Consider the following 25,465-nt stretch of genomic DNA (forward strand, 5'->3'; position numbering starts at 1 on the left):
TTGAGGTTTTCACAACGGTGAGTATGAAGATTTCTGTCTTCTGGGTTGTTGCGCTGTGTAGTCTGGTCGATGTTAACCAACGTTTCAGAGGTCATACAGCCTCCGTCAAGGGCGATGAATATCGCCCTGATGACGGAGGCACTATGACCTCTGAAACGTTGGTTAACATCGACCAGACTACACAGCGCAACAACCCAGAAGACAGAAATCTTCAAATTTGATGATTATGGCAGTGATTTTCTTTGGATGCCACTATTTCAAGTCTCTGAACACATGATGAGAAGAACTAATGCATTACAAAGTTATATAAAATATAACGTAAATCAAGTTCATTATAAAAATATCTAAAGTAGAAAAAGAAGCTAGGCAAGGAAAAAAATGACCAAATAAATCAGAGAATTCATCAAGAATGAACTTTCTTATTCAAATCCTCAGTACAGATGACAATGGTAGACTGTTAATGCATTTGCTTCATGTTTGTAAGCAAGAAGACAGCTTGTCAAGTTCTTGGTCCAAACACTCATACAATCATCCCTGAGCATTCTCAATTACATAATTCATAACTGAAGAGGTGCAAGAGATATGAAGAATCAGTTTTCCATAATAAGAGCACTGCATCACTGGTAAAGTAACTCCATTATTCTAATCCCTTATAACCTACCACAGAAGACCAGATCACAAAATCAGTACTGCTGGTGCTCCATAGCAAACTGACTCAGAGCTGAAATTAAGATAGGCATTCTGCTAAAAATATACAAGTATGAAAAAAAAGGAGAATCAGTACCACAGTTCTACACTTCTAAAATCACCGGTACCAACAAATCCAAATTTGTAGAAAAATGGCAAAAAAAAAAGCTAGCTGACACCTGTTAAATATCTTACAGAATGAAAATCAAGCATCAGGATAATACCAGTATGTCATACGATATTTTACAGGTATTCTGCATCTGAGTTAGGCACTTTCATGCAAACACTGAACATATGCAAGCAAAACACCCACAAAATAAATTCAAAGTACATTCAAATTCCTTTACTTCATAACACTAAACCCCATTATATCTTTGAACAAAAACAAAATGTATACAGTAAGGTGCAATATATCCTTTCTACAAATGCAGCAACCAGCAGCAAGAAATTTAAAAAAACAAAAACAACAACATGTAAAGTATGATGGTATGAAAAATGCTGTTCAGTGACCTGTTAGTGGATGAATATCTTGTTACTGGCAGGTTCATTATTATAAACGCTCATCTTGTTTTATTTATTGCAATTGCATTCTCACTGAATGCAGTATGCTATCAAATGTTCACAGCCTGCACAGAAATAATGAAAACAAAATGCATATAACATTCAAGTTTAGTGCTACTAATCAAAATTCTGATATATTCATTGAGTTAATTATTTACTTGGCAATCAATATACCACACTCAAAATACGTGTGATTTAAATCCTATATATCCAGTGCCTTTTCATTCTGTTTTCAAAGGAGTGGTGAAACTTATAAGATTTTAACAGTGTAGTAATTTCAGGAGCTTGACATACAATTATGGAAAACATTTTGACACTGACATGGCTACTGACTGAGAAGACATCACTGTTGGAAATTATGAAAAGAACAGTTACATTATTATATCAAACATCATTGAAGAGTGATTAGCATTCCTGCTTCATATTCGGGAGGTCTCACATTCAAATCTTGGACCGTAGACCAGCTATTGTAACTGAGGTTCACTGTTTTCCTCAGTCCCTCCAAGAAAATGATGGTAAAGTACCTTACATTAAACCACTTCCTTCCATATGTTTTCCAAATCATTAACCTCCCTATCATCTGACACTATATAGCCTACGTTATTGAGAGCACCGTTAAATAAACTACAAATACATGAATAAAAATTATCTCCTCTGTATTTCCAAAACTGGAGAAATCAGCCTTAGGAGAAAGATTGTACATGTACACAGTATATATATTATGAGGTATGTTAACCAGAAGAAATACAATGACTCTCTTATTTTCTGTTGCAATCTTCTATTAAAATAAGTGAAGCACTTATGTATAATGACCTATAGTGATAAGATGATATATTTATGACCTGACATAAAATGGTTATTGAAACTGTCTGCTATAAATTAAAACTGAAGAGACTTGACAATTTTTGGTCAACTTGCTAATATCAAACTTCTTCAAAATCAGTTTATTCATTCTCAAGTTGTTTCATGTGAATGGACAGATAAATGAAGCAATTTTAATATGTGCTCAAAAGGGTTTTCACTTCACCTAAAATACTATTTCCAATTCAATTAAGAAAAGAAAGGTAGTGTAATAAATAGTAATAACTGTACACTTGGGAAAATATAAAGTGTTGCAACTTCAGCACACTGCTTTAGTGGCTTCAGTGTGTCAACAAAGATGATTAATGATGATTGTCTTCTGGGATGTTGTGTTGTTGTCTTGATGACAAAGGCAGAAAGCACCTCTCAAACATCAGTAAATTTCTACAAGAGTACATGACACAACATAAAAGAAGACAGTCATCTTCAATTGTAATATATGTTTTATAATATTAACAAGACAAAAAATTTACCCAGTTGAACATGGGTAATTATTTTACATTTCATTTTCAGTAAACAATAATAATCTACAATGTTGTTGTTACAATCAGTAATATATATACACATGCATGCATACATGCACACACACACACACACAAAGTAAATAACAGGATAAGCCATTCATTTACATTCCCAAGGATACCTGAACAGTACACATAATACTTTATCAGATTCTAATATCTGTCTTCTGATTCACAGAAATCCACCCTTGCCACTTGATACTCTAACTAGATCATTTAATGAACCTATTAAGTGCAATACACCACAGTTTAGTCTACCATTCCTGACATACTCTGTTGTCTCTCTTCCCCTGGTACTCGGTATTAACATTTACTCTTAACTTGCACATATTACTTGAATGTTACTCCTCTATTTCTTTTCTACACAATATAAAATATTTCTTAAACATTTTCAAGTTTCAGTCCCATTCTTTTTCTTATTTCAGAATGAACTATAATACTTTAATAGTTCGTAACATGTAAATTCATAATCCCAAAAAAATTAGTTCAATCCTTTGAAATTTCCATGCATTATAATAGCAGTAGCAGCAGCATCTACTACAGCTAATTGCACCTCTACGCATTATCAAACATGAAGTAAATTTAAAAGCAAAATCAATTGCCACAATTCACTATTTTCTGTGCGGGATCACCAACAATAAAAAGAAAATAATGTACAGAACTTGCAAATTAATTCCCATGTAGAATCACAACTATCAAGCAATCATATAAAAATAAAGAAATTACATTTTATATACACACTTTTCTAAGTACTTTCTCTCATGTAGGATTGAATCTTACATATGGAAATATTTAATAAAGTTGGGATACATGTCATAATATTAAACAGTACAGCATACAGCAGTATTTACAAAACTTAAAAAAATTTGCAAGCCCCTTTCAAGATCTCTGCCTTATCAATGCATCCTCTCTCTCAATTATATCACAATAAGTTAACTTGCAAGTGGCTGAATTACATTGAGATTAAGCTTCAGGTACAAACTAAAAAATAGGCTACATGGTAAGTTAAAAATGAACAAAAATTTATGAGCTTTATCAGTATTAACAAATTTGTTCAATTTTCTTTATACCAGAGCTTGTCTGACAGCAGATAAAACTCTGAAACAATTCTTAATTATTTCTTTTCCACCACAGACCCCAAGAAATCCCTTTGCGTACCACCAGTGGTACACATACTACACTTTGTAAAACAATGGCATAGGTATTCAGAAATATATTAACAAAGATCCTCGTATTACATATCATATTATTCACTGTACCTTCAAGGCAAATACTGAAGACTATTCTAAAACAGAAGCACATTCAGGAAAACATGAAATATATGCTATTTCCAACATTTGTTATAGTCATTACATATTTTCTTTTTGTAATATACTTTTCATATATAATTAATTACCTCATACAATTTGGTGTTGTTCAGACCAAATCATGCTTCATATCAGGGATCAATTTCCTTTCACTGGCTTCAAATATGGCTGCAACAATTCACTCGCCATTACTTATTAAAAGGGTGAATTCATAATGCAGTATAACAATTCAGGCGATAAAAATGTCAAAAGTATTACATGGTAAAGTAATAATATGTTCTAATAACACAAGTGGGAATGAATAAAAACAAACTTTTATAATTTTTTAGTTTCATAAGGTTTTCATTTAGTTTACATAAACTTTATGAGATATGGCTTAAAATGCAACTTCTTATCCATCAAGTCCTTTTCCTCTACTATAACAATTATCAATGTAAACACTGAAAATTATATAAATACTAGCATAAAAAACTCATTGCAATTCAAAAAGGAGTGATTTTTTCTGTAAAATCAGCTACCATCCTTTTTCTTGTTTTCCTTTGAGCCTCTTGTATCTTTACTGCCTTCCCTTCTTCCCTACATTACCTTCCTATCCCTTCCACAGCTCAGTAAATATTTAAAACAAAAACACATAGTTTACAGACACAAAGTATCACTTAGAACAAGCTACTAAAGAAGAACAACAATGTTAAATACCAGCCATAACTATGTATTATGTAATTTCAAAGCTTTCCTTGAGGTCCACACATATTTAATTTATTTCTGAAAACATGGGGGATGTTTTCCAACTGAAATATTGTATGCATTTATTATCACTTCCAAGTGTGCCTTAAAAATTGTTTGGCCAAAAATAGATCCCACTGAGGTAATCAACATTTGATTCAATTTATCACACCAAAAAGAATAAATTCATTCCCATTTCCACCTCACATATACACCATGCATCACAAAATCAATTACTGTTTTCCACTAATCAAAAGCATCTACACATAAACAATTATTTTAACTTTCATCATCCATTGAAAAGCTACATGGATTTAGAGAGGCATACAGAGTCCTACTTTCCATTTAATTTGATTTTAAAACAGCAGTGCTAATGTTATCACAGTTCTGATAAAATCCACATATCACTAACATAACACATAAACATTTATAAATCAAACCAAAACTGGCACCAGTATGTGAATTTAAAATAACCTACACTCATACGTACATAAAACAGTTGAATAGTTTTCATTAACCTTCATGGGAACACTGATTTTAAACCACATATTACAAGGCTGCTGGGCAGACTTCAACTCTAGGACTAAAAGTTTAGTGGTATGCCACAGCAATGCATGGAAAGCTGTAATGCAACATTTCCTTGTTTCAGGCTTTTATTTTAAAAGCTGCTAGGGTGTTAATTCCACACAGAATTAAACATGACATGTGGATTAAAGTAGATGTTTCTTTCATGACAGACCTCCAGAAGGCTGTAATGTAAGTTATAATATCAATGACAAACAATGTAAATTGCAGTTTTCTGAGTTGTGAAGGCACCTCAACCCAGAATACTAAAATTGCCAACTTCATTACCTTAAGAACTCCAATTCTCACTGATGAACAACAACATATAACAGCTTGAAAGCCTGGTTTTCTTTTAATGTGTCTTATTTCAGTCTTTTTTACGTTCTTAGCCTCCGTCTCCCTGACAACAGCTGGAAGTGACCATACGGCAAGATTATGTTTGCTCCCAGTAATACTGTGATATCCTGCAGAGACATTTAGCTTAATGTAGACTCAGAGTCACAGAACCATAGTGGAGGCCTGGTATTCTGCACATTGACAAGAGTCTCACTTTGTAAATGGTAACAGATAAAACACCAAAAAATTTGCACTGCATATGGCATATCTCTAGTACTGCACCAGCTCAATATTTTGCCTGTAGGCCATCAGATATTTAATAAAAGCCAATTTAGAAATATATAAAACATTTTGCATAAAATTCACAATTTTGTAACAGTCACCACTGCTATGAAATAATGGCATGTTCAGCTTTATTCTTCATATTAACATATGAAAAATAATGCTAGCTCACATGATTGTAGGTTTCTAAAGCACAATAAAATGTAATCAGCAATCAATAATGCTTGTCCATTTAGTTAGGAAGTAGGCACAAACTTAACTTTATAACTTATATTGAGTTATAAATGAAACACCCATTCAATAAATTTAAAATACTCTAAACATAGTACTTAGAAATTAGAAGCTTATTTTACAGCTCAAAATGCAGATGTTTTTTAAATATGAGACTTGATGGCTTTGTGATCAATAAAAGTAGGACCTATTGTTCATAAGATGTGTAAAAAACCCTAATGCTACTCTTACAGTGATAGCAGAACAACTGCAAAATATGCACAAATGTGTTTAGCTGAAGTCCGAATTACACTCACTGCTCAAAATTTCCAGTCATACTGCACTGACCTTATAGCATCAGTTGCTATAACTGACTACCTTACCGTGTCTTAAAGAGAGCTATCTATGGCAGCTAACAAGTCATCTGTCACAAATGACTGAATATAATGACAAGAAACACAAAATGCATAAATGGTTCAAATGTACATAACTAGTAACATCCTCTGATCCAAACAGTAAAAAAATACATACATACCCTAAAAGTGAACAGTTGTATCTTCTCCAGTGACACTTCACTCAATGCATTTCATTAAAGATTGTGTCATATGGACTACAAGGAGCATACAATAAAATCCAGGACTGAATTGTGGTTTGAATGAAATAATGAGATCCTAATACATTCTGTTCTGCGTGCATGATATCTAGTGACAGAATTAGGAATATCAGAAGTCAATTATTTGTATTCTTATTCAAGACAACAATGGGGCAGGCAAATGAACAGCAGGTTTATAGTTTTGCTTGCTGCTGAAGAAATTTCCAGTGTTAAAATTCACTGCTAGCAATCTGAAAATCTCAAGGGCTGACATATCTGAAAAGACTGGAAGTCCATTCCTGATGCCAGAACTGGCACATAGTACATTGCTGTCAATGATGTTAATATTTGCCATGCTGGGGACTATATTCTGATTAGACATGAATATATAATGGATCTATGTAAAGAATCATTCATAACAACACTGGATTCAAAGAGTTGGCTGCCAAACAGCTGAATGAATGTAGACCAGAAATACTAGTGCAAAATCCAATGTGAAACATATTTGCATCCTTGTCGGGCAGAAGAAAGTGACTAGGGGGTTTAGTATTCAATATCTGTGTCTACTGGACCTAAATGCCTATTCACTAATAACTTTCCACATGCAATATATAAAACAACAATCACGTCAAGTCACATCTGTCCATACATTTCAATTCCAAATTCATTTCAATAATTTGCATTACATTTGGTAGAGGAGATCTCTGCTGAAGTCAAGTGGGCCTACATTTCATTTCCATTCATATCAGTTCATTAAAACCACTAAAATATAGTTGCCACTTCATACAATGTACACAAAAAGAAATTAAATAAAAAGTTATGGGCTTTTAATAAGATATTCATGTAAGTTTACATGCATATTTTTATGAAGTCTTCTAAGATGTATGATAAATGTTACAAGAGTGTAGAGAATGTTTATATATGCTGCAGCCACTCTCGTTTACATTATTACATAATCTACCAACAGTTGTAAATTTTCCTTCAGAATATTAGAGCTAACAATGTTAATATCTTTCATAAGCCAGAAATTTTTATAAGGCACAATTACATTCCATTATGTGATTGTTAACTGAAGAAAAAAGTTTAACGTAACAAGAACTTCATGTTAATTTAAACAAATACACTGCTTACAGTACCAAGTCACTTATATTTTATTTCTAACTTGAACATAGCTGAAAACTTGACTTTACGTAATACTTTGCTTAAGCATTTCTATTTGTGATCATCAAAACCTGCTAATGACTCAAATGAAGATAGAAGACATCACCTCAAGGTTTAAGTTCATTATACTCAGATTAACAATAGACTGTAATATTACAGTAGTACACAAGAAGCAAGTCTTATGACATTGTTGCAGCACCAACTGGAATGTAATGAATATCCATCAAGTACCAAGCTTCACATAATAAGCTGAGAAATGTGTGTTTCATACATTTTGGACCATATTCAACTATTGGGTTTAGTTAGCAACATCAGCAATGATCAAATAAACCAATTAAAATCATAATTAGTCTCACATTAACAAGATTCAACTTATAATCACAGAAAATGACAATTTTTTTAGGCAAGAGAAGTTGCTGGGTTGGTTATTAGTAGCAACACCACCCACTCACTCCACAAGAGCAAAATCAAGAATCTATACATAATCACCAAAAATCAGTCCTTAAGATATATCCCACTAAAAAGAAAAGAAAGAATAAAATATAGTTACCTCACACTGAGTACAGGTAACTCTCAAGTTTGGTTTTAGGTGGTGGGCGTGTGAATGGTGAAAACCATGCAAGTGAAAAGCGTCCAAATACTGCCTGAATACTCTTCCATCGAGACTTCTTCACCCAACGTGCCTCTTCTTTTTTCAGCTGTTCAATTCCCTATCCAAGAAGAGACACACAAGATGGTCATATACACAGTAAAAGTTAACATACTTAATTTCAAATAATCTAAGTGAGATAATATGGTACATCAGTTAAAAAATCAGTCATAAAACTCACCTGATACTAATACTGATTTTTAAGAATTATTGTACTGATAAGTTTAATAGGTTCTGACATTGTCCCTGGACAAATAATAATTTCAAAGATGTAGCAGGGATTCACAAAGCTTAAGGCAATGTCCTACGTAAGCGATAAGAAGCGAGCTGTATAAGCAGCCTCGGTGTCATATGAAGCGAGGTAATCGCTTGTTGTGTCCTACGTGAGAGACCGGGGGGGGCGGGGGGGGCAAGACGCGTTCAACATTAGTATCCACGATGGCTTGGTCAGGTAAACGTGACCTTTTGCTCACAGAAAGTGCGTTCTTGAAAACGTTAATAGTTAGGAAAAGGAAGGCAGCCGAAAGGAAAAGATCACCAACAAACACCATTTACTTGGGGAGGGAATTGTATGGTGAATTTCACCACTTGTTTGAGCAACTCAGAAGCAATTCCAGAGGACCAAAACTGTTTTACGAGTATGCAAGAATGCTCCCTAGCACATTAGATTACATTGCAAATGCTATTAGGGATCAATTCGATTACGCATAAGATGGCTCTGTGATAGCTGAATGTAATGTAAAGTAATGTAATGTAAGGTAAGGTAAGGTAATGTAATGTTTTATAGGTAACAACAATGCCAAGTAAACAGATGACGTTTCCTAGGTAACAAAAATGCTTGAATGCTTAACTTGAATTAGTTACGCTTAAGATGGGTCTGTGGTAGATGAATGTAATGTAAAGTAATGTATTTTAATGTAATGTAATGAAATGTAATGGAACGTTGCCTAGGTAACAACAATGCTAAGTAAAGAGATGACGTTTCCTAGGTAACAATAATGCCGAGTAAACAGATGACATTTCGTAGGTAAAAATAATGCCGAATAAACAAACGACGTTCCCTAGGTAACCATTGTTACACTTTTTCGTTACACTTTTTTGCCGAATGACCCTTCCTTATAGACGTATTTACGTCAAAAAAAATTTGAAAAAAATACTCACTTGTTTCTCGTACATTTTCTGCGATCTTGCTCCATTCCCTGTCCACAAGCATCCGATTATGATAACTGTTGTGTTTCATGTCCCAAAGAATGCGTCTGCTTTTCACTTCACTAATTATAACTTCCGCTAACGTTTTTGCCATTGTCATGAGGTGCAGCGCACACAACTTTCCAGCGCAAGAGCCTTCCCTGTACTGGGTCAGAGCTCTCCTGTGCATGCGCCTTCCCGGCCAGCACTGCGATTCGCGCGAAAATATCAAAATATTTGATCTCGGACTTTGGCCGCTTCCCTCTCCTGACCACTTCGCTGTAACCTAGGACAGCTCCACACAAACAGCCAGTTTGATATTTCCGCTTCACCCACGCAACTCGCACCGCTCGCATTCTGTCGCTCACGTAGGACACCGGGTAAAAGTTGTTTTGCATGAGATTGCACACTGCTTTCTACAACTGTACAAATGGTATCAGAACTGTGCAGTTGCTGAACGACAGATTTTAAAGGCAACTGCATCCATGTGCTTCTTAGTATAATCTAATTTGAGAAGTAGTTCCTGTCACAGAACTTCCTGAAGCTAACCACATGGTGTATTGATTAACTCATCCTTTTACAAATACCAGAAACATCCTATTATTGCTGCAACTGATGGCAGGCACCTTTCAAATGTCCTTACCGTTTCGTCATTCCATATAGCCTGAAGCTGTGTTCCAAGCATCACAGATGTAAAAATAGCAAAAAGGAGAGCCTCTAACACTAGGAATAATAACAAGACCACAGTTGCTGGTGGAGAATATGACGAGCATTCCTTCCATTCATGACGTACACACATGATGAACTGGTTAAATGACAGGAACAGTGCATGAACTGAGATCATTGCAATGTAGAACTGCAAATAAGAACAAGAGGCATGATCACATGTATTAATTGATTTTACTTTCTAAACAATCACACAATATCCCTAACCATAAATTCTAAATACCTATAGAAGTGTTTAAGGGAAAACAGATATAAATACAAAATATGCATACAAGCAAAACTGTTTACACTATGAAGAGCACTAATGCCAAACACGTTTCGACCTCAATAGGTCATCATCAGTGGCAAAAAACAAGTTACATCATGTAATATAAATCAAAAGATAATGTTTTTTTAATGCCCACGCATCATTGAAGTTCACAGGCACAGATGACGCAATGAAAAAAGATCAATTGATAAGGAAGAAACCTTACAAGTGCCATATAATTTTGATAACCAGGGGGGAAAAAACCAACTGACTGCACACACGCAGACACAATTTAAATTCCACAGAGCAGAGTTCTTCCTGAGAAACTAATAGTTGCTCATCTAGTCCAGAAATGTCCCATCTTTTATTGAACTTTAAGGTCCATTACTCTGTTCACATTAGCTACCATTGGTTCATATTATGAGTAAAATGAATCCAGTCCACATCCTCCAACCCAATTTCTAAGATCCATTTTAATATTATCTCTACACAATACATGAAGACATTCAGATCAATAATCACTATTCCATCTATCAGCAAAAATGAACTGTTAGTTGTACACATACTCATGAATTCTGAGTAAGGGTTGGTTCTTTATTTAAATTTAATTACATTAATTTTAAACTTCTAAGCCTTTGACCCATGACTATCATGCCAAGCTCTACAATATACAAGGCATTAAATAACAGAAATGTCAACTTACAGTAAACAGTACGAAATACTTCTGATTGTTCTCACCAACACAGTTGTTCACCCATGGACAATGATGATCCATTTTGCGAATGCATCTGCAACAAAGATTTGAAAATATCATACTATCATTACTGAGTAAATGTCAACACAGTTTTTCTGATATGTAATATAATTGGTGGATTTATATCCTAGTAAAATCTGTATAAAGAGGTTCTAGCTCTCACCGCTGACATACTGAGCAATGATGAGCACGTTCAGGCTTAATACTGCAACATTTTGGACACTTAAATATCACTTGACCTTCTCGAAAACCCATCTGTTGAATCATCTCTTTGGTTGCATTTCCTTTTGGTACTGCACCCTAAAATAATCAAAGTCCCTGCGTTAGTAAATGACAACCCAGGCCATGAATGTAATTTGTGTATTTTGTTCCATCACACTTAAAAAACTAACAATGTAATTTTTATAACTTATAACAGGAAGTGGTTGATCAGATTTGTGTGGTCTTGTGATGTTTTGCACAGAAAACTAAAATACTAGGGATGTCATAATTCATCAAACAGTTTCCAAAAAACTCTTTCCCAAATTTGACAAAAAAATGTAGGAAAGTGGAAACATATTTTAAAAAGTCATACACAAACTACATTTTCTGTAGAAACTTATTGGTATTATTGCTGAATAAGGAGTTTAGTCAGAATGACAGAACACATTGGGAATCATAATGGAATTTCCTGACCAAGTCTTGTAACCAGGTTTTTGAATCAGACCAATGTGACAAAAGAGGTTCGGGAAAATGTTAGTTGCTGAAAGAGTAACAGGTCCCAGTTTGAAAACTCCTAGTCTTTATTTATGTACCTTAGCAGCTTCAACAGGTATCACAATTTACATAATTTCTTCAATACTGTCTAATGTTCACAGATTGTGTTTCAGATTGAAGTTCTGTGAAGAATATTTGGACTAAAGAGTGAGGAAGTAATAAGATACTGCAGAAAACTTAACTACACAATGAGGAGTTTCATGATTTATGCTCTTCACCCAATATTTTTGGTTAATGGAAGCAAGGCAGATGACACTGGCAATGCATGTAACACATACATGAACAATTTTAAAGATCACTTGAGAGGCCTATGCACAAATGTTAACGTTAAAACAAATAATACAGAAACATTATGTAACAATGTGGACTGGATTGAACTGGCTCAAAATACTACTCAACAGCAGTCAGGCTCATGTAAGCATGATAATGAACCTTCAAGTTCCATATGAGGGTTTTCTTGATCACTTAAGCAATTATTAGCTCTTCAAGAAGGAATCTGCTCAAAAGAGAGAGGAAGATTAGTCTAATATTAACCCTTTAATCCTTATGCATTTAAATTTTAAACTTGTAATATGTCAATATATTAATTTACATAACCACATATATAAATGTAATACTCATCTCAAAGCTGCAGCAGCTATAAAACATATACAACATCAAAATCTGGCTCCCAACAGCAAACTAAACATCTGCTACTTTGGATTAACACACACATCTATCTTGTTGCAGTATGCAAATAACTATGAGTGGAGGTGGGAAATATGAAGGTTGCATATCAGAAACATTTGAATTAGAAAGATGCCATTCAAATAAAATCAGAGAGTAAAATAAATATTAATTTGGTTCTAGTGTCCCTTGTGCTTATTAAGGGTCATGCCATGACACTGTATGGGGGAGCGGAGGGCAGCTCCACTCATTCCTGACTTAGACACTACATGAAGGTGAGTGGTCAGCCTCATGCTCTGTCCACTTTATTCCAAGAAAAGAGCATGGTATACATTGAACAGGAGTCTGGGTGGATCCCAGAGCCTGTCTGGATACAGAAGCTAGGTGAAAATTCCTCTTGCCCCTGTTGGGAACCAAACACCAGCTGTCTAGTCTGCAGTCTAGAGACTGTACTTACTAAGCTATCCAGCTCCTAAATTAACAGCAATACAGCAACATATATTGCTTACATAGAATCTTTTGAAAATGGCACAAAAAAGTTAAATTTTTTCCTTAAAAAACTACCTTACTCCAAAACCAGCCAAGTGCTGGGTCAGAGATGAAGCCCCTGACTGAGGGGTTATGATAATGTGCTGCTTGCTCAGAGCTATGGGACACTTCATGGGGTGGTGATAGATGACTACAAAGCAGCAGTGTAATAATGACTGGCAAGAGAAAACTGAAGAACATGGAAAAGAAACCTGCCCCAGTGCCACTTCATTCACCACAAAATTCACTTGAAGTCAACCACGACTGATGCCAGGCCTCCATAGTGAGAAGCTGGCATCTGACCAATTGAGCAATGGCACAGTCTAAGAATTTTCCTAATATTATGTTATATTGAAACTTAATAAATGCTGTAGTTGAGTGGTTTAAGTGCTAATGATTCATATTCAGGAAGTCCATGCTTAGACTCTGCATGTAAGCCAGTTATTCTGCTATTGTTTCCCTCAGCCCTTCCAGGCAAATTCTATAATAGAATACCACTTCCTTTCCCAACCTTCTCACTTCATCTGTCAGAGTCATCCTCCCAAATGATGCTACATAACATATAAACTAAGAAACAAATAAGCAGACTTACTGGGTCTGTGAACATTGCTCTTAAATGTGATGCAAATGCCAAGAATGCAAATGTCTGAAATATTAAAATATTTATTGTACTGTACACTGGGTAAGGGCTTGGTAGAAGCATCACCATCATCACAACAAACTCTGCATAGAGAATGAGGAGCCATGTCAGAATTGCACAAATAACACCGCAGATATCCTGAAAAAAGAAAGCAACAGAATGTTACAGAACATCTGTTACAATAGTATAACTTGCATTTAATTCTGGAGGGTATTTTGAAAAACCAGTTAATAACAAGTACATTCAATTACATACATTCCCAAATTACTACATTCCACAAATGGATATTTGGCCACAGTAACAACATTTATACACAAATTAAATTTTGTGAGGGAGAAAAAATGTTTTGTCACCCTAGGCTATGCTGCCAGCAGGAAGTGGTTGAGTATAGATCAGACAACCAGGGTTCAATATCAGTAGTACGACTGCTGTACAAGAAAGGGGACAAAACCAGTATGACAAATTACAGGCCAATTTCACTTTTAACTACTTTTTCTAAAGTGCTTGAAAAGATTATGTACAATAGATTAAGTCATCATATGCATGCTAATAACATATTAGTCCCTGAACAATTTGGCTTCAGGAAAGGTGTATCCACTGAAGATGCAGCTTTCAAACTAACAGACAATGTGCTAAAATCTGTTAACCAAAAAAATGCATGTTGGAGGAATTTTCTGTGATTGAGCAAAAGCTTTTGACTGTGTAAATCATGAAATTTTGTTGGATAAATTGCATTTTTATGGCATTCAAGGAATAGCAGCGCAATGGTTCAGATCCTATTTAACAGATAGAAAACAAAAGGTTGAAGTAAAAGCACCTAAAAACAAACAAATTTTTTTCTCAAACATGGAGTTCCCCAAGGGTCAATTTTAGGGCCTTTGCCTTTTATAATATACATAAATGACCTTCCTCCAACAATAAAAACAATAAATACTTTAACAGAACCCATAATATTTGCTGATGATACAAGTGTCATAATTTCTAATAAAAATTTTGATGAATTCTGTTCAACATCAAACATAGTTCTGTCTCATATGAGTAAATGGTTTACTGCTAACAAGCTGGCCCTAAATATAGATAAAACGAATATAATAAAATTTATAACAAATAACTCACCACAGCTTGCTTTAAGTATTGGTTATAATGGGAAGTATATACAAGAGTCAATAAACACAAAATTCTTGGGTTTGCAAATTGATAATCACCTAAATTGGACAAATCATATTGATAAACTGATACCTAAGTTAAGTGGCGCATGTTATGCAGTTAGATCTCTGTTGCATGTCAGCAACACTGACACACTCAGATCAGTATATTTTGCCTATTTTCACTCTTTAATGAAGTATGGAATAATTTTTTGGGGAAATTCATCAAACAGTAAAATAATATTCACTTTACAAAAGAAAATTATTAGATTATTGGCTGGTGTAAAACCTAGGAATTCATGTAGAAGTCTGTTTAAGAGATTAGAAATCTTAGCTCTTTCATGTGAATACATATTCTCATTAATGAACTTTATTGTAAATAACCAAGAACTCTTTCAAACTAATACTGCTGTACAGTGTCAACACAAGGAATAAAAATCAGCTTCATAGACCAATTGCCAACCTCTCATGCTTTCAGAAGAGTGCATATTATGCAGGAATCAAAATTTTCAACAGTCTACCATCAAATCTCACAAGTCTTGTAAATAAGAAGGAGCAATTTAAGGTAGCATTAAAAAGATACTTAATTACACACTCCTTTTACTCTGTCAATGAATTTATGTTGTTTACAAATAAGTGATAAATTTTTCTTGTGTGTAATGGGTAGATCTATTTGTAGCTTATCATTTCTCTAGGTGAATACTTTGTTTTGTATTATGTGAAATTTATATAATAGTATGAATTGTACTTTATAATATATATTGTATTATTATTATTTTTATTATTATGACTTTTTCCACATCCTATTGTCATCTGACTGTCTTATGGATCCATGGAATGTAAATAAATTATTATTATTATTACATCAATTTGGGGGGGGGGGGGGGTGTCCTCTCTGCTATCATGTTGAATATGTACCATGCAACCATCAATCCTCCTATCCAATGATACAGACATTTGTCCCCTGAAGTAAAATGGACAGATCATGATCACCTCCACTGAATGCTGAACTCCTTATTGCCTTTATGATACACTGTTTAGGTAGAGAGATAAATGTACATTTAATCTTTATAATCCTAGACTATTTAGTGGGACAAAAAAAAATACTGATTGAACATACGCCTTCAATTCCTCTCTCTGTAAATATGGTCCTTACATCTTGATTTGATGATTTTACAGAGTGAACACCATTGTGTTCTGCAGGTACAATGAGTGCATTTGGTCAGGAGCACAACATTTTCAGCATCTGCTGTAGCACAGATGTGACAGATCAAGATGAGGCTAACCACTTACAAAGTCAGAGTCTCATGGTCAAACAGAAAAGAAATTCTACCTGTATTTCATTATTTATTTCATATAAATGTTGTAGATCATAATGAGACCCATATTTTATATCACTTGCAAATCTCTTTTGAACAGTAAACCATTTTTAACAAAACTGATAAAATTTTATTTGAGGTTCCTGTGAATTAGGGGTTATAATAGATCAGTATGAACCAAAATTACATTTGCTTTACAGGTTTTACCATAAACCCACAATACCTAATTTCATCGACATATGGTGAGTAATTAAGAGAATGAATACATGGATAGACAGATATTCATTATATGTTCATTTTATTCAAAACATGAAATTAGCTATAAATCCTTACCTTAATACACCACACCCATCCTCCACAACATCTATTGTGTACATCTGTCTCCCTTCTAAATGCAGAATATTCATAATCCATCCTTTATTATCTTTAAGCCCTAGAGCTGGAAACAAATTCTATTATGCCATGATATTGTTTGTAGATTTAAGCTATGGCACAAACATAAGCACCTATCAGAAAAGGAAAGATAAATTAATTTTATTGCAAAGTTTGTTTCTCAGAATGTACAAACAGTTACTGAACTACCCACAATCAAACTCTGGCTGTGAAGGGCAAATAAAATTTACTGAACTGGACCTGTTTCTATCCTCCAATGCAAAAGGGATCTACTCAGTTGGGTACATTAGGAAATGATTGAGGTTAGCCCCTGGTAGAAGTGAGGATGTTAATAAAAGTACAGAAGAGGATTAAAAGCAAAACAAAGTAAGTGGCTGATTGACATATAACGTACTGAAAATTTCATAAATATTCAGCTGCACCTCACTCCAGATATCAAGAAAGAGCTGAGCTGTGAATCGCTTGTAGAAGAAGTGTGTCGTAGACAAGATAATTTTGTGCTTGTAAAAACGTGTTCCACTGTCAACTTTTGATGATCATTAAATTACATAAAATAGGGATTGAAAATTAGTGCCTGTGGTGGCAATATTACATTTAATGCATCAAATAACAGTAAAGTTAAATATGTTGACCACAATTATATACTGACAAAGCAATATAAAGGTATTGCCTGCTTTGTCATTGTATGTATTCCACCAGAAAACACTACTGGTCAAAGCAATGTTGACATCACCAGTTCATTTGCATTGTTTGCCAGTCATTAGAAATAAACAATCTTACAAAACAAAGTCGTCACAGGGAAACAATGACTGGCAACTTTTAAATGGCTCATCTATTAACAAGTAAAAGTAAAGCCGTCCCACTATGCGCCATGTAGGCGCTTGGCGGGAGAGGTGGTATAGTTCCTCTCCCCCAAAGAGCCTACATGGCGCATAGTGGGACGACTTTACTTTACTTTTACATCTATTAACAATTTAAAATTTCATTGGAGAGGTAACCAAGTCCACACGAAATGGTTGTAACAAACCTTACGGGAAATCTGACTCTGGAATATATAGTTAACTTCAGTAGGTCAGTTAAGTTATTACAATCCTAATCGCACAGACCATGGCATTATTATACAAATATAAACAATCAAGAATGCATTCTTTGTCACTTAGCACACTCACTAGCAGATAAAAGTCTACCGATACTCTTGACAACCAAGTAATACTAACCTAACTTTCCAAATAAGTTCCGGTAATCATTTCAGCACCACTCTCTCTTGGTGAAGTCTTAAAATTGCTGTGTGTATTTCTGTAGATATTTCAACAATTCTGCGGTAAGTACGCTGCAACAATAGCCATATTGCATGTGACATTAACGTTTCTTATTGACTTACCACAACGAAATCTAGCACTCCGCAGTTTGATATTCGTGTGTTTAGATAACAGCTGATGCTTAGTTTTATAAATTAACAGCAGGGTCAGTAGCATACATGACTAGCACAACGTGGAGCGTCTGCTGTTATTTCTTCTGCTATAGCTTTGATAAAGTACCCATTTCGTGTACCATATGTATTATATGAAAATATGACAATATTGTAAAAGTGAAGTTTGTAATCTCATCTGGAGGAGTATTTCAGTTATTCGGTTCTTCAAATACGTAACATGGCAGTAAGTATGCCTATGTTTATTTTTTACCATACTTACCACTTTTATTTGCCATTATTTCAAGTTATAACATGGCTTCATATTGAAGTTCGTTAACCCTGTCTTTTTTAATTTCAGCCACAAAAAGGAAAACAAGCAACGAAAGGCCAGAAACAAATTGTCGAAGAAAATGCAGCAACTTTAAATTTTTATCGAAATATGGTTTTTGTTGCAAATGGAATATATCTGACAGTAACATGTGTTACTTCAGATACATTTAATATACAAATGATTGTGAGTTCATATATTTTCTACTTGAGTATTTCCTATAATCTGTGTTACCGGCACTCTTGTGATAATAGGATAATTGACAGTGATCAGAATACAAATTTCCATGTCCATCATGACCCATTTTCATCATAAGCATTACCACAACTAGCAGTAGTAATAGTAGTGTGATAGGGTTTCCTTATATTATCATCTCCTTTGCTATCTCAAACTTGTGTAACATATATGCATTTTGGATTCAGTTGGCATTTTACTACATTAGAAAATGCAGGGCCTTTCCTTTTTAATTTTGGTATGTCTTCCTATGTTAGGAGGAAGAATGTGTCAACCAGGAAGATTTCATAAAATCATAGGTCACCTCACTTCTTCTCTTCTTATTCAGAACTCCATAACCTAGCCTAGTGGGCATCATCAGGGACAGCACATCAACCACTCACTTTCTCCTTTCCTGAGATCTGTTGCTTATCTCCTATCCGGGATAACTACCCTGAAGATGGCAATTGCATTCTTCACTGATATGGAAGAATTTGAACAAATAATGTAGACAAAATCCATTTGCATTCATAATTATTGACATTATGATTTTATGAAAACCAAAAATTATATAAATGTTGAACTTCAATAAAAAGTTTATATGAATTTGTGTATTTTTTATAGATATTATTCTTATTTGCTGCTGCTGCATATGTAGGAAGCTTTCAGTTTATGGCATATATGGCAAAACCAAATTATGCAGACTCAGGACAACTTCTGGACAGTGGAGTTGACCTCAATATGGAAGGAGGTATTGCAGAGTAAGTTTTGGCTGCATTACTGATTGTGTGAGCTGTTCCTAACATCAATAGCCTACAATAGTATAATATTATTGTGTAAGTGTAAGGGCTGAAAAATTATATAAATTAAGTAAAGTAAAAAATTCACATCCCCAAAACCTTAGAAAATATTTTGCCATTGTTGTTTATTGTTATGGAATAATATTAGTCTTCAACAATTAGAAATGTTCATATATTTTATACTTATACATAAACAGTGAGATGCATGAAAAGTTGGTTAAGCTTCAGTTTTCATTAGTAGTGAATAGCTCAGAATATGTATGCCTTCTGTAAATGTGCATGTAGGTATATAAACTGTACAGCTGAACAAACAAATATGATCTACTCCATTTACTATGTAACGAATAGCCAAGTTCAGCTATTCCTGTAAAAATGAACTATGCAAGTCACTGTGAAATCTTGAATAGGCATGTGCTATTTGTTCATTTATTTCTTAATCATACTGTGTACAAATAATAGCACTGAACTAATTTGAATAGCTGTGTCAATTAAAGAAACCCTGTACACATAATGTTAATAGTATTATTAAACCTGTTATTTCACTGTGGTTCACTGTTACATATTGACATCAGACATGGATGTTAAACCCTAATTATGTTTATTTTCAGGCATTTGAAAGATCTCATCATATTAACATCTGGATGCCAACTGTTATCTCTTATATCAAATTATTTTTGGTTACTGTGGTTGTTGGTAAGTCCACCTAATTTTGTATCTGCTGCTTATTCTTTGTTACGTTCCTCTTCCTATCCTGGCCAGAGCATGGGTGCATATATTTATGCGTCATCATACTATGAAAGTGATAAGGAACTAGCAGATGAGGGTTCCAAGGATTGCAGTCTTGAACTTAACCCAAAAGTGCCTTGCCATACTGACTGCACAGGGGGCTTTGTGGGTTTCCAATCAACCAACCCCAATCAATGAAGCATAAATCTGATTTGCTATATGCAACTTAAGAAAAGGTAAAAATGACCCCTGATATGTTCATTTTTTCAAGACACAAGTATTACTCAACATGCGGTGGCTTAGATTTTCAATTGAATTTACAAGCATAAAATTCACTTTACATTCTTGAGTGTAGTCAAAGTATAGACTTGTGAAAGTTACCATATTTTCCAGTATACAAGATGCAACCCAAAATCGAAACAATTTTAGGGTTTCAAACTAAAAGCAAACATTTATTTATCTAACCTTATAAAATAGGTTATTCAATTGTAACAATCATCACATTGAAATTATGTTGATTGTTGAATGCTGCTTCTTGGGGGGGGGGGGGGGGGGGGGGGGGGGGGGTTGAAAAAAATAATATGAAGCAAAATTACTTTATAGACCTGTGTAAGAAATTAGACAGAGGATCTGACTTCTTATTGATGGTACTGTGAATGTTGATTATCAGATGAGCCTCAGTAGGATTAATACATAAGACTCAGACTTGTCAGCACAACTTTTTTTTTTAAATTTGTAAAGTGAGATCATTGAAACACTAGAATTTTTCTGTAATTCAGTGGTTTCATTAAACTCTTGTCATTGAAAGAAAGCTTGTACAGATGATAACATTTTTATGTTTGTGATGATAATGGCAGTGTAGCATCCCGTTCAGTATAATGCTATTCTTTGGCTTGTGTTTTCTAGGCTCCATTTCGTGGCTTCTGGTTGCTGTGGGTTGGTCTCCTTTCTCCATGGTTCTTTCATCAAGCTCCTGCATCACAAGAAATTGATGAGAAAAAGCAGAAGAAGCTAGAGAGGCGGATGAAGAGGCACTGATTATCGCATGTCCATGCTGTACATTTCCATTAACTTACTTTCACTTCTGTATGTTCTTTCATATCAGTAGCACATTTTCTTATGAGTGGAGTGATATCAACATGGGTGCTTTCCAGGTTGCAGTTACATGTAAAATTCAGTGTGGAACAGTGCAAATCAAAATAAACAATTGCCACCAGAAACTTCCAAAACATAGTACTTATTTATAAGCCAAAATGTGACATACAAAGGATGAACAGGAAGGAACAAAGCAATAAAATGACTGAGGCACAAGGTTTATACAGTTATTTTGTATTTGCACGGTGTTTATGCTGTGTTTGCTCTGTTCTTGTTTGTTTTCAAAAGATATTCAGATGGAGTAAATAGACATCCTATTTAAAACCTAATTATTTTATATGTGTGTAATTATTGTATGTTGCACCATATAGTGTTTGTATATTATACAATTCCATAATCTGATTTCTTTATGTAAATTTAGTTATTGAAAAATTAAAAAAAAGTTTACTTAAAGAAAATATGTCAGTATTCAACGTATCTACAGATAGCATTAATTTATAATTAACAGTGAACAGTGTTAGTGTAATCACAGCTCAGTCCATAAATGAGTGGTTTTGAATGAACTGAAATACTTGCATGGCATGTATTCCTAATATATGAATTATAGTCAAATTAATTTTAAACATTTAAGTTAATTTTTGTCTTATTTTCAAGCAATTTGGTAATATTATCAGTACTTCTATGCCTTAGTCATACCAAGTATTCAATCTTCTCTGCTTTGATCTAAAATTCTCAAGACTGTAGCTTCATAAAGTCATTAATATTTTTGAATTAAATAACAATTAATAAAGTTAAATAAATACTGTCGCATAAAGAAAGTAAGAAACTGTACTGCCCAACTACACGATGGAATGACATACCGAAGCAGAACATATTAGGGGAAAAATCATGCCTTGTATCAAATTCTGTAATTTTAAATATGAACCTATCAAATTGAGTACTTATAAGTTATACATGCATTACATGTAACACTTCTGTTTCATTTGCCTATTACATCTAAAATTTGTAGCAGTTATCCATGATTAGGTCTGTTGAACTTGACACTTCAAAATGGAATGTGTCTTACACACTGATAAAAGACAAGCAATAGGGACTGAGTGGCAGGTTCTTGGAACCAATTCTGTAAAAATATAGTTAATTTTTTAAATTCACAAATTAAAATATGTAAGCCAGAGAGTGGATTTTAAGAAGACCACAGGTTTACACAAACAAGATTGATCAAATTGCATATCAATCCATGCCCTCTTCCCTGATAATCCCTACAGTGCTGATTAGTCCCTTTTAGTGCATTAGTCAGGTGTGCAGTTATTTGAATTTTCTGAATTATCATAATGGTAAAGATTACTGAATATTGAAGGCAGCTAATATGTTATTGACAATGCAGTATAACCTAGCCAAAAATTTGCCCCTGTCACAGTAACAAACAATTAGCTTCTCATAATTCCTTTATGTGCGTAATCTAAATGTGCATGGTGACACAAATTTCAAGGTTAGAGAATTCCTAAAAATTACCACCTAAGACACTACTAACTGCAAAAACTTCATAGTAGCCTACGGATAGAAACTTTGAAGTCCATATTGTTTGAAGTCATTAATCCATTTCTCATCATGTACAAATTACAGTGTAAAAGTATGAAGTAATCTGCTTTTTAATTTTGCTGCATGTAGATGTCTGGTGCTTTATGTCAATACTTCTGGGTCTTATTCGTGAAGTCTTTCCCATTTAGAAATGTCATGTGAACATATGTCTGATTGTCAATGGTATGGAGCTATGGATAGAAAGTGAAGATGATTTGAACACAAAACACAATTACAGACATACTTCCAGCATGATGGGGCACCCCACATTTCAGTTAACATGTGACAGAGTACCTGAGTGAGCAGATACCTGACATGGATTGGTTGTGGTGATTCACATATCTGGCCACTGTGGCTACCAGACCTTACTCCCCTAGATTCCCATGTCAGGGGGTTATATGAGAAAACATGGTACATAAATAAAATCATGCATACAAAAAAAACTGTTTACACATTAAATAACACTTTGTGCCAAATGCATTTCATGAATTGTATTATTTTAATAGACAGACTAATGAATTAATGTTTTGCCATTGATAATGACCTCTTGAGGTCAAAACACATTTGGCACAAAGTGTTATTTAATATGTAAACAGTTTTGTTTGTATGCATGATTTTATATATCAATACACTGCATAGTATGCAAGGTTTTAAGATTAAAGGTACATACATTCTCAAGGATAATTTGCATTACTGTTCCCTACTTATGTGCCATATACATATTTTTATAGAAGTGTCTATCAAAATGGGTGCTTTATGATTACTTGGTTAGTAACACCAAACTGTTTTAGACTTATGTATTGCACTTCTTGAGAAAGACAGTCCCATTATTCTCATTTGGTGTTGCCCAAGCCACAATATAAATGAGATTAACAACACAAACATATAAAAGTAACAATAGTGATACAAACTGTCTGTGGATGAATGACTCTGTTTGCTAATTACATTTTTATCCTTTTTGCAAGTGTACAGTTTGAAAATGTTTCTTTATAGTGGTTAGTGGTTCAGTACAAATTCTAAGTTAACTGTTATTTAAGATGAAGGTGAAAGCTGAATCATATTAGTAAAATGATGCAAGTAAAATGTATCAATAACTTATTTTTAACATTATTTGTGTTTAGGTTCTTCACTTTTGAGGTGTGGTACATGACTATCTATACACATGTATAACATTAACAAAAACAGCTGGGGCTTGTGTTGTAAGATTCGAATTGTAGAATATTTCTTCAAGACACATAATTTTGAATAGAGAGGTGCATAAATAAACAGCTTTTGTTACTTGTTTGAAGAGGAAGTATTTTTTACCTCAAATATTTCCAGAAATGAAATAAGACCAATTCCAGTCTTCTTATTCAGGATGATAACAAAATCAGCAAATTTAATCTTTACAATTGGACACAAAAATAGGAATGTAAATTTTCTACAGTTTTCATAAGATTTCATTACTTAACTTAAACATATTTCCTTCAAACAAAATATGTGTATCACAATGCCATGAACAATACATTTCCTAAAAAGTCACATTCTCTGCAGATGTTATCACTGTATACATCCAAAATTTAAATTTCTTATGGTTCTATATTTATTCTTTGCAGTATCTACTGCAAAACATTGTTTAAATGCCGTAATTTTTATTCTTTTTTAAAATATTAATCAATATACAATTAAAAAGTATGTATGGATTCTAGCAGGCAGAAGAGATCAATACCATTCAAATCTGGCTAAGTAACTCCTGTTATTAAAAGATAACACATTTATTGCTATTCCTTGCAGTTTCTGTGTATGCTAGTAATATTTCCTGTTTAAATGTTATAATAGTTTAAGTTATATTAATGTTTTAAACATTAAATGTATGTCAGAAGCATTGTGGGATATTTGCCATGTTTATTCAGTGGAAAATAAGGTAAATTTCTTAGTTTCCCTACACTACTTATTAATTTTATTATGTTTATCTGTGTCTTAGATCAGAGGTTCCTGAGAGTGGTCTGAGTTTCATTCATGTCACCCATGGAATAAGTGGGATTAAAAAAATATTAGGAAACATAATTAATAAAAACACATGAATCAATAGTACAGAAGTGTCAAGATACTTATGAAATAAATTAGGTACAGTACTGACTTCTCAGCATTCATAGCACAGCACATTACAATTGTTACAAGAAAAATCATTAAGTGGTCTACCAAAACCACCTATAATTTTCTGTGGTTCAGAAAAAATGTTAGGGAATTGCTGCCTTAGATTAATAGAGAATACTAGGGCGTAAAACTCAAATTAATTACTGAAAAGGTGAGACAAAGTTAACAAATGATATATTAACTGAGACTATTTAATTATGCTGTTTTAAACATACAGATTATATGGTTTTGGATGAGATGGGAAGATAATTGTGAATGATCAGTAGGTATTAATTAATGCTAGTGATTTTTTGGAGATGTGGGACCAAGTCCCATGGCAAGAGGTGAAGATGAGGGAGGCTTCATTTCTGTACTGCCTGCTA

The 25,465-nt window shown here is 33.9% G+C and overlaps 2 protein-coding genes across 5 annotated transcripts; one reads left to right on the plus strand and one right to left on the minus strand.

Moving 5' to 3' along the window:
• Positions 1-399: 399 nt before the first annotated feature.
• On the minus strand, positions 400-18,277 carry LOC110827682 (palmitoyltransferase ZDHHC3). 4 transcript variants are annotated; one of them, XM_022059552.2, is made up of 8 exons: positions 18,034-18,277; positions 16,757-16,929; positions 13,912-14,097; positions 11,533-11,669; positions 11,319-11,403; positions 10,286-10,498; positions 8,356-8,515; positions 400-721 (listed from the first exon to the last, which is right to left on the minus strand). In XM_022059552.2, exons 2-7 carry the CDS (start codon positions 16,835-16,837, stop codon positions 8,357-8,359), a joined length of 861 nt encoding a protein of 286 aa, XP_021915244.1. In that variant the 5' UTR covers positions 16,838-16,929; positions 18,034-18,277; the 3' UTR covers positions 400-721; position 8,356. The 4 variants fall into 4 exon arrangements, with proteins under 4 accessions (XP_021915244.1, XP_087208238.1, XP_021915245.1 ...); XM_087352112.1 differs by having other exon boundaries at positions 400-8,007; XM_022059553.2 differs by having other exon boundaries at positions 400-8,515; positions 18,198-18,277.
• Positions 18,278-18,283: 6 nt separating this feature from the next.
• Positions 18,284-24,255, plus strand: LOC110827685 (transmembrane protein 208). The gene is made up of 5 exons (XM_022059562.2): positions 18,284-18,471; positions 18,586-18,741; positions 19,393-19,529; positions 20,177-20,261; positions 21,201-24,255. The coding sequence occupies exons 1-5, from the start codon at positions 18,466-18,468 to the stop codon at positions 21,330-21,332; spliced, it is 516 nt and encodes a 171-aa protein (XP_021915254.1). The 5' UTR covers positions 18,284-18,465; the 3' UTR covers positions 21,333-24,255.
• Positions 24,256-25,465: the final 1,210 nt, after the last annotated feature.

The sequence above is a fragment of the Zootermopsis nevadensis genome, unplaced genomic scaffold (genome assembly GCF_977971745.1).
Source record: "Zootermopsis nevadensis isolate Lab colony 2312 unplaced genomic scaffold, Znev_1.0 Znev_ptg000020l, whole genome shotgun sequence".
Lineage (NCBI taxonomy): Eukaryota > Metazoa > Arthropoda > Insecta > Blattodea > Termopsidae > Zootermopsis > Zootermopsis nevadensis.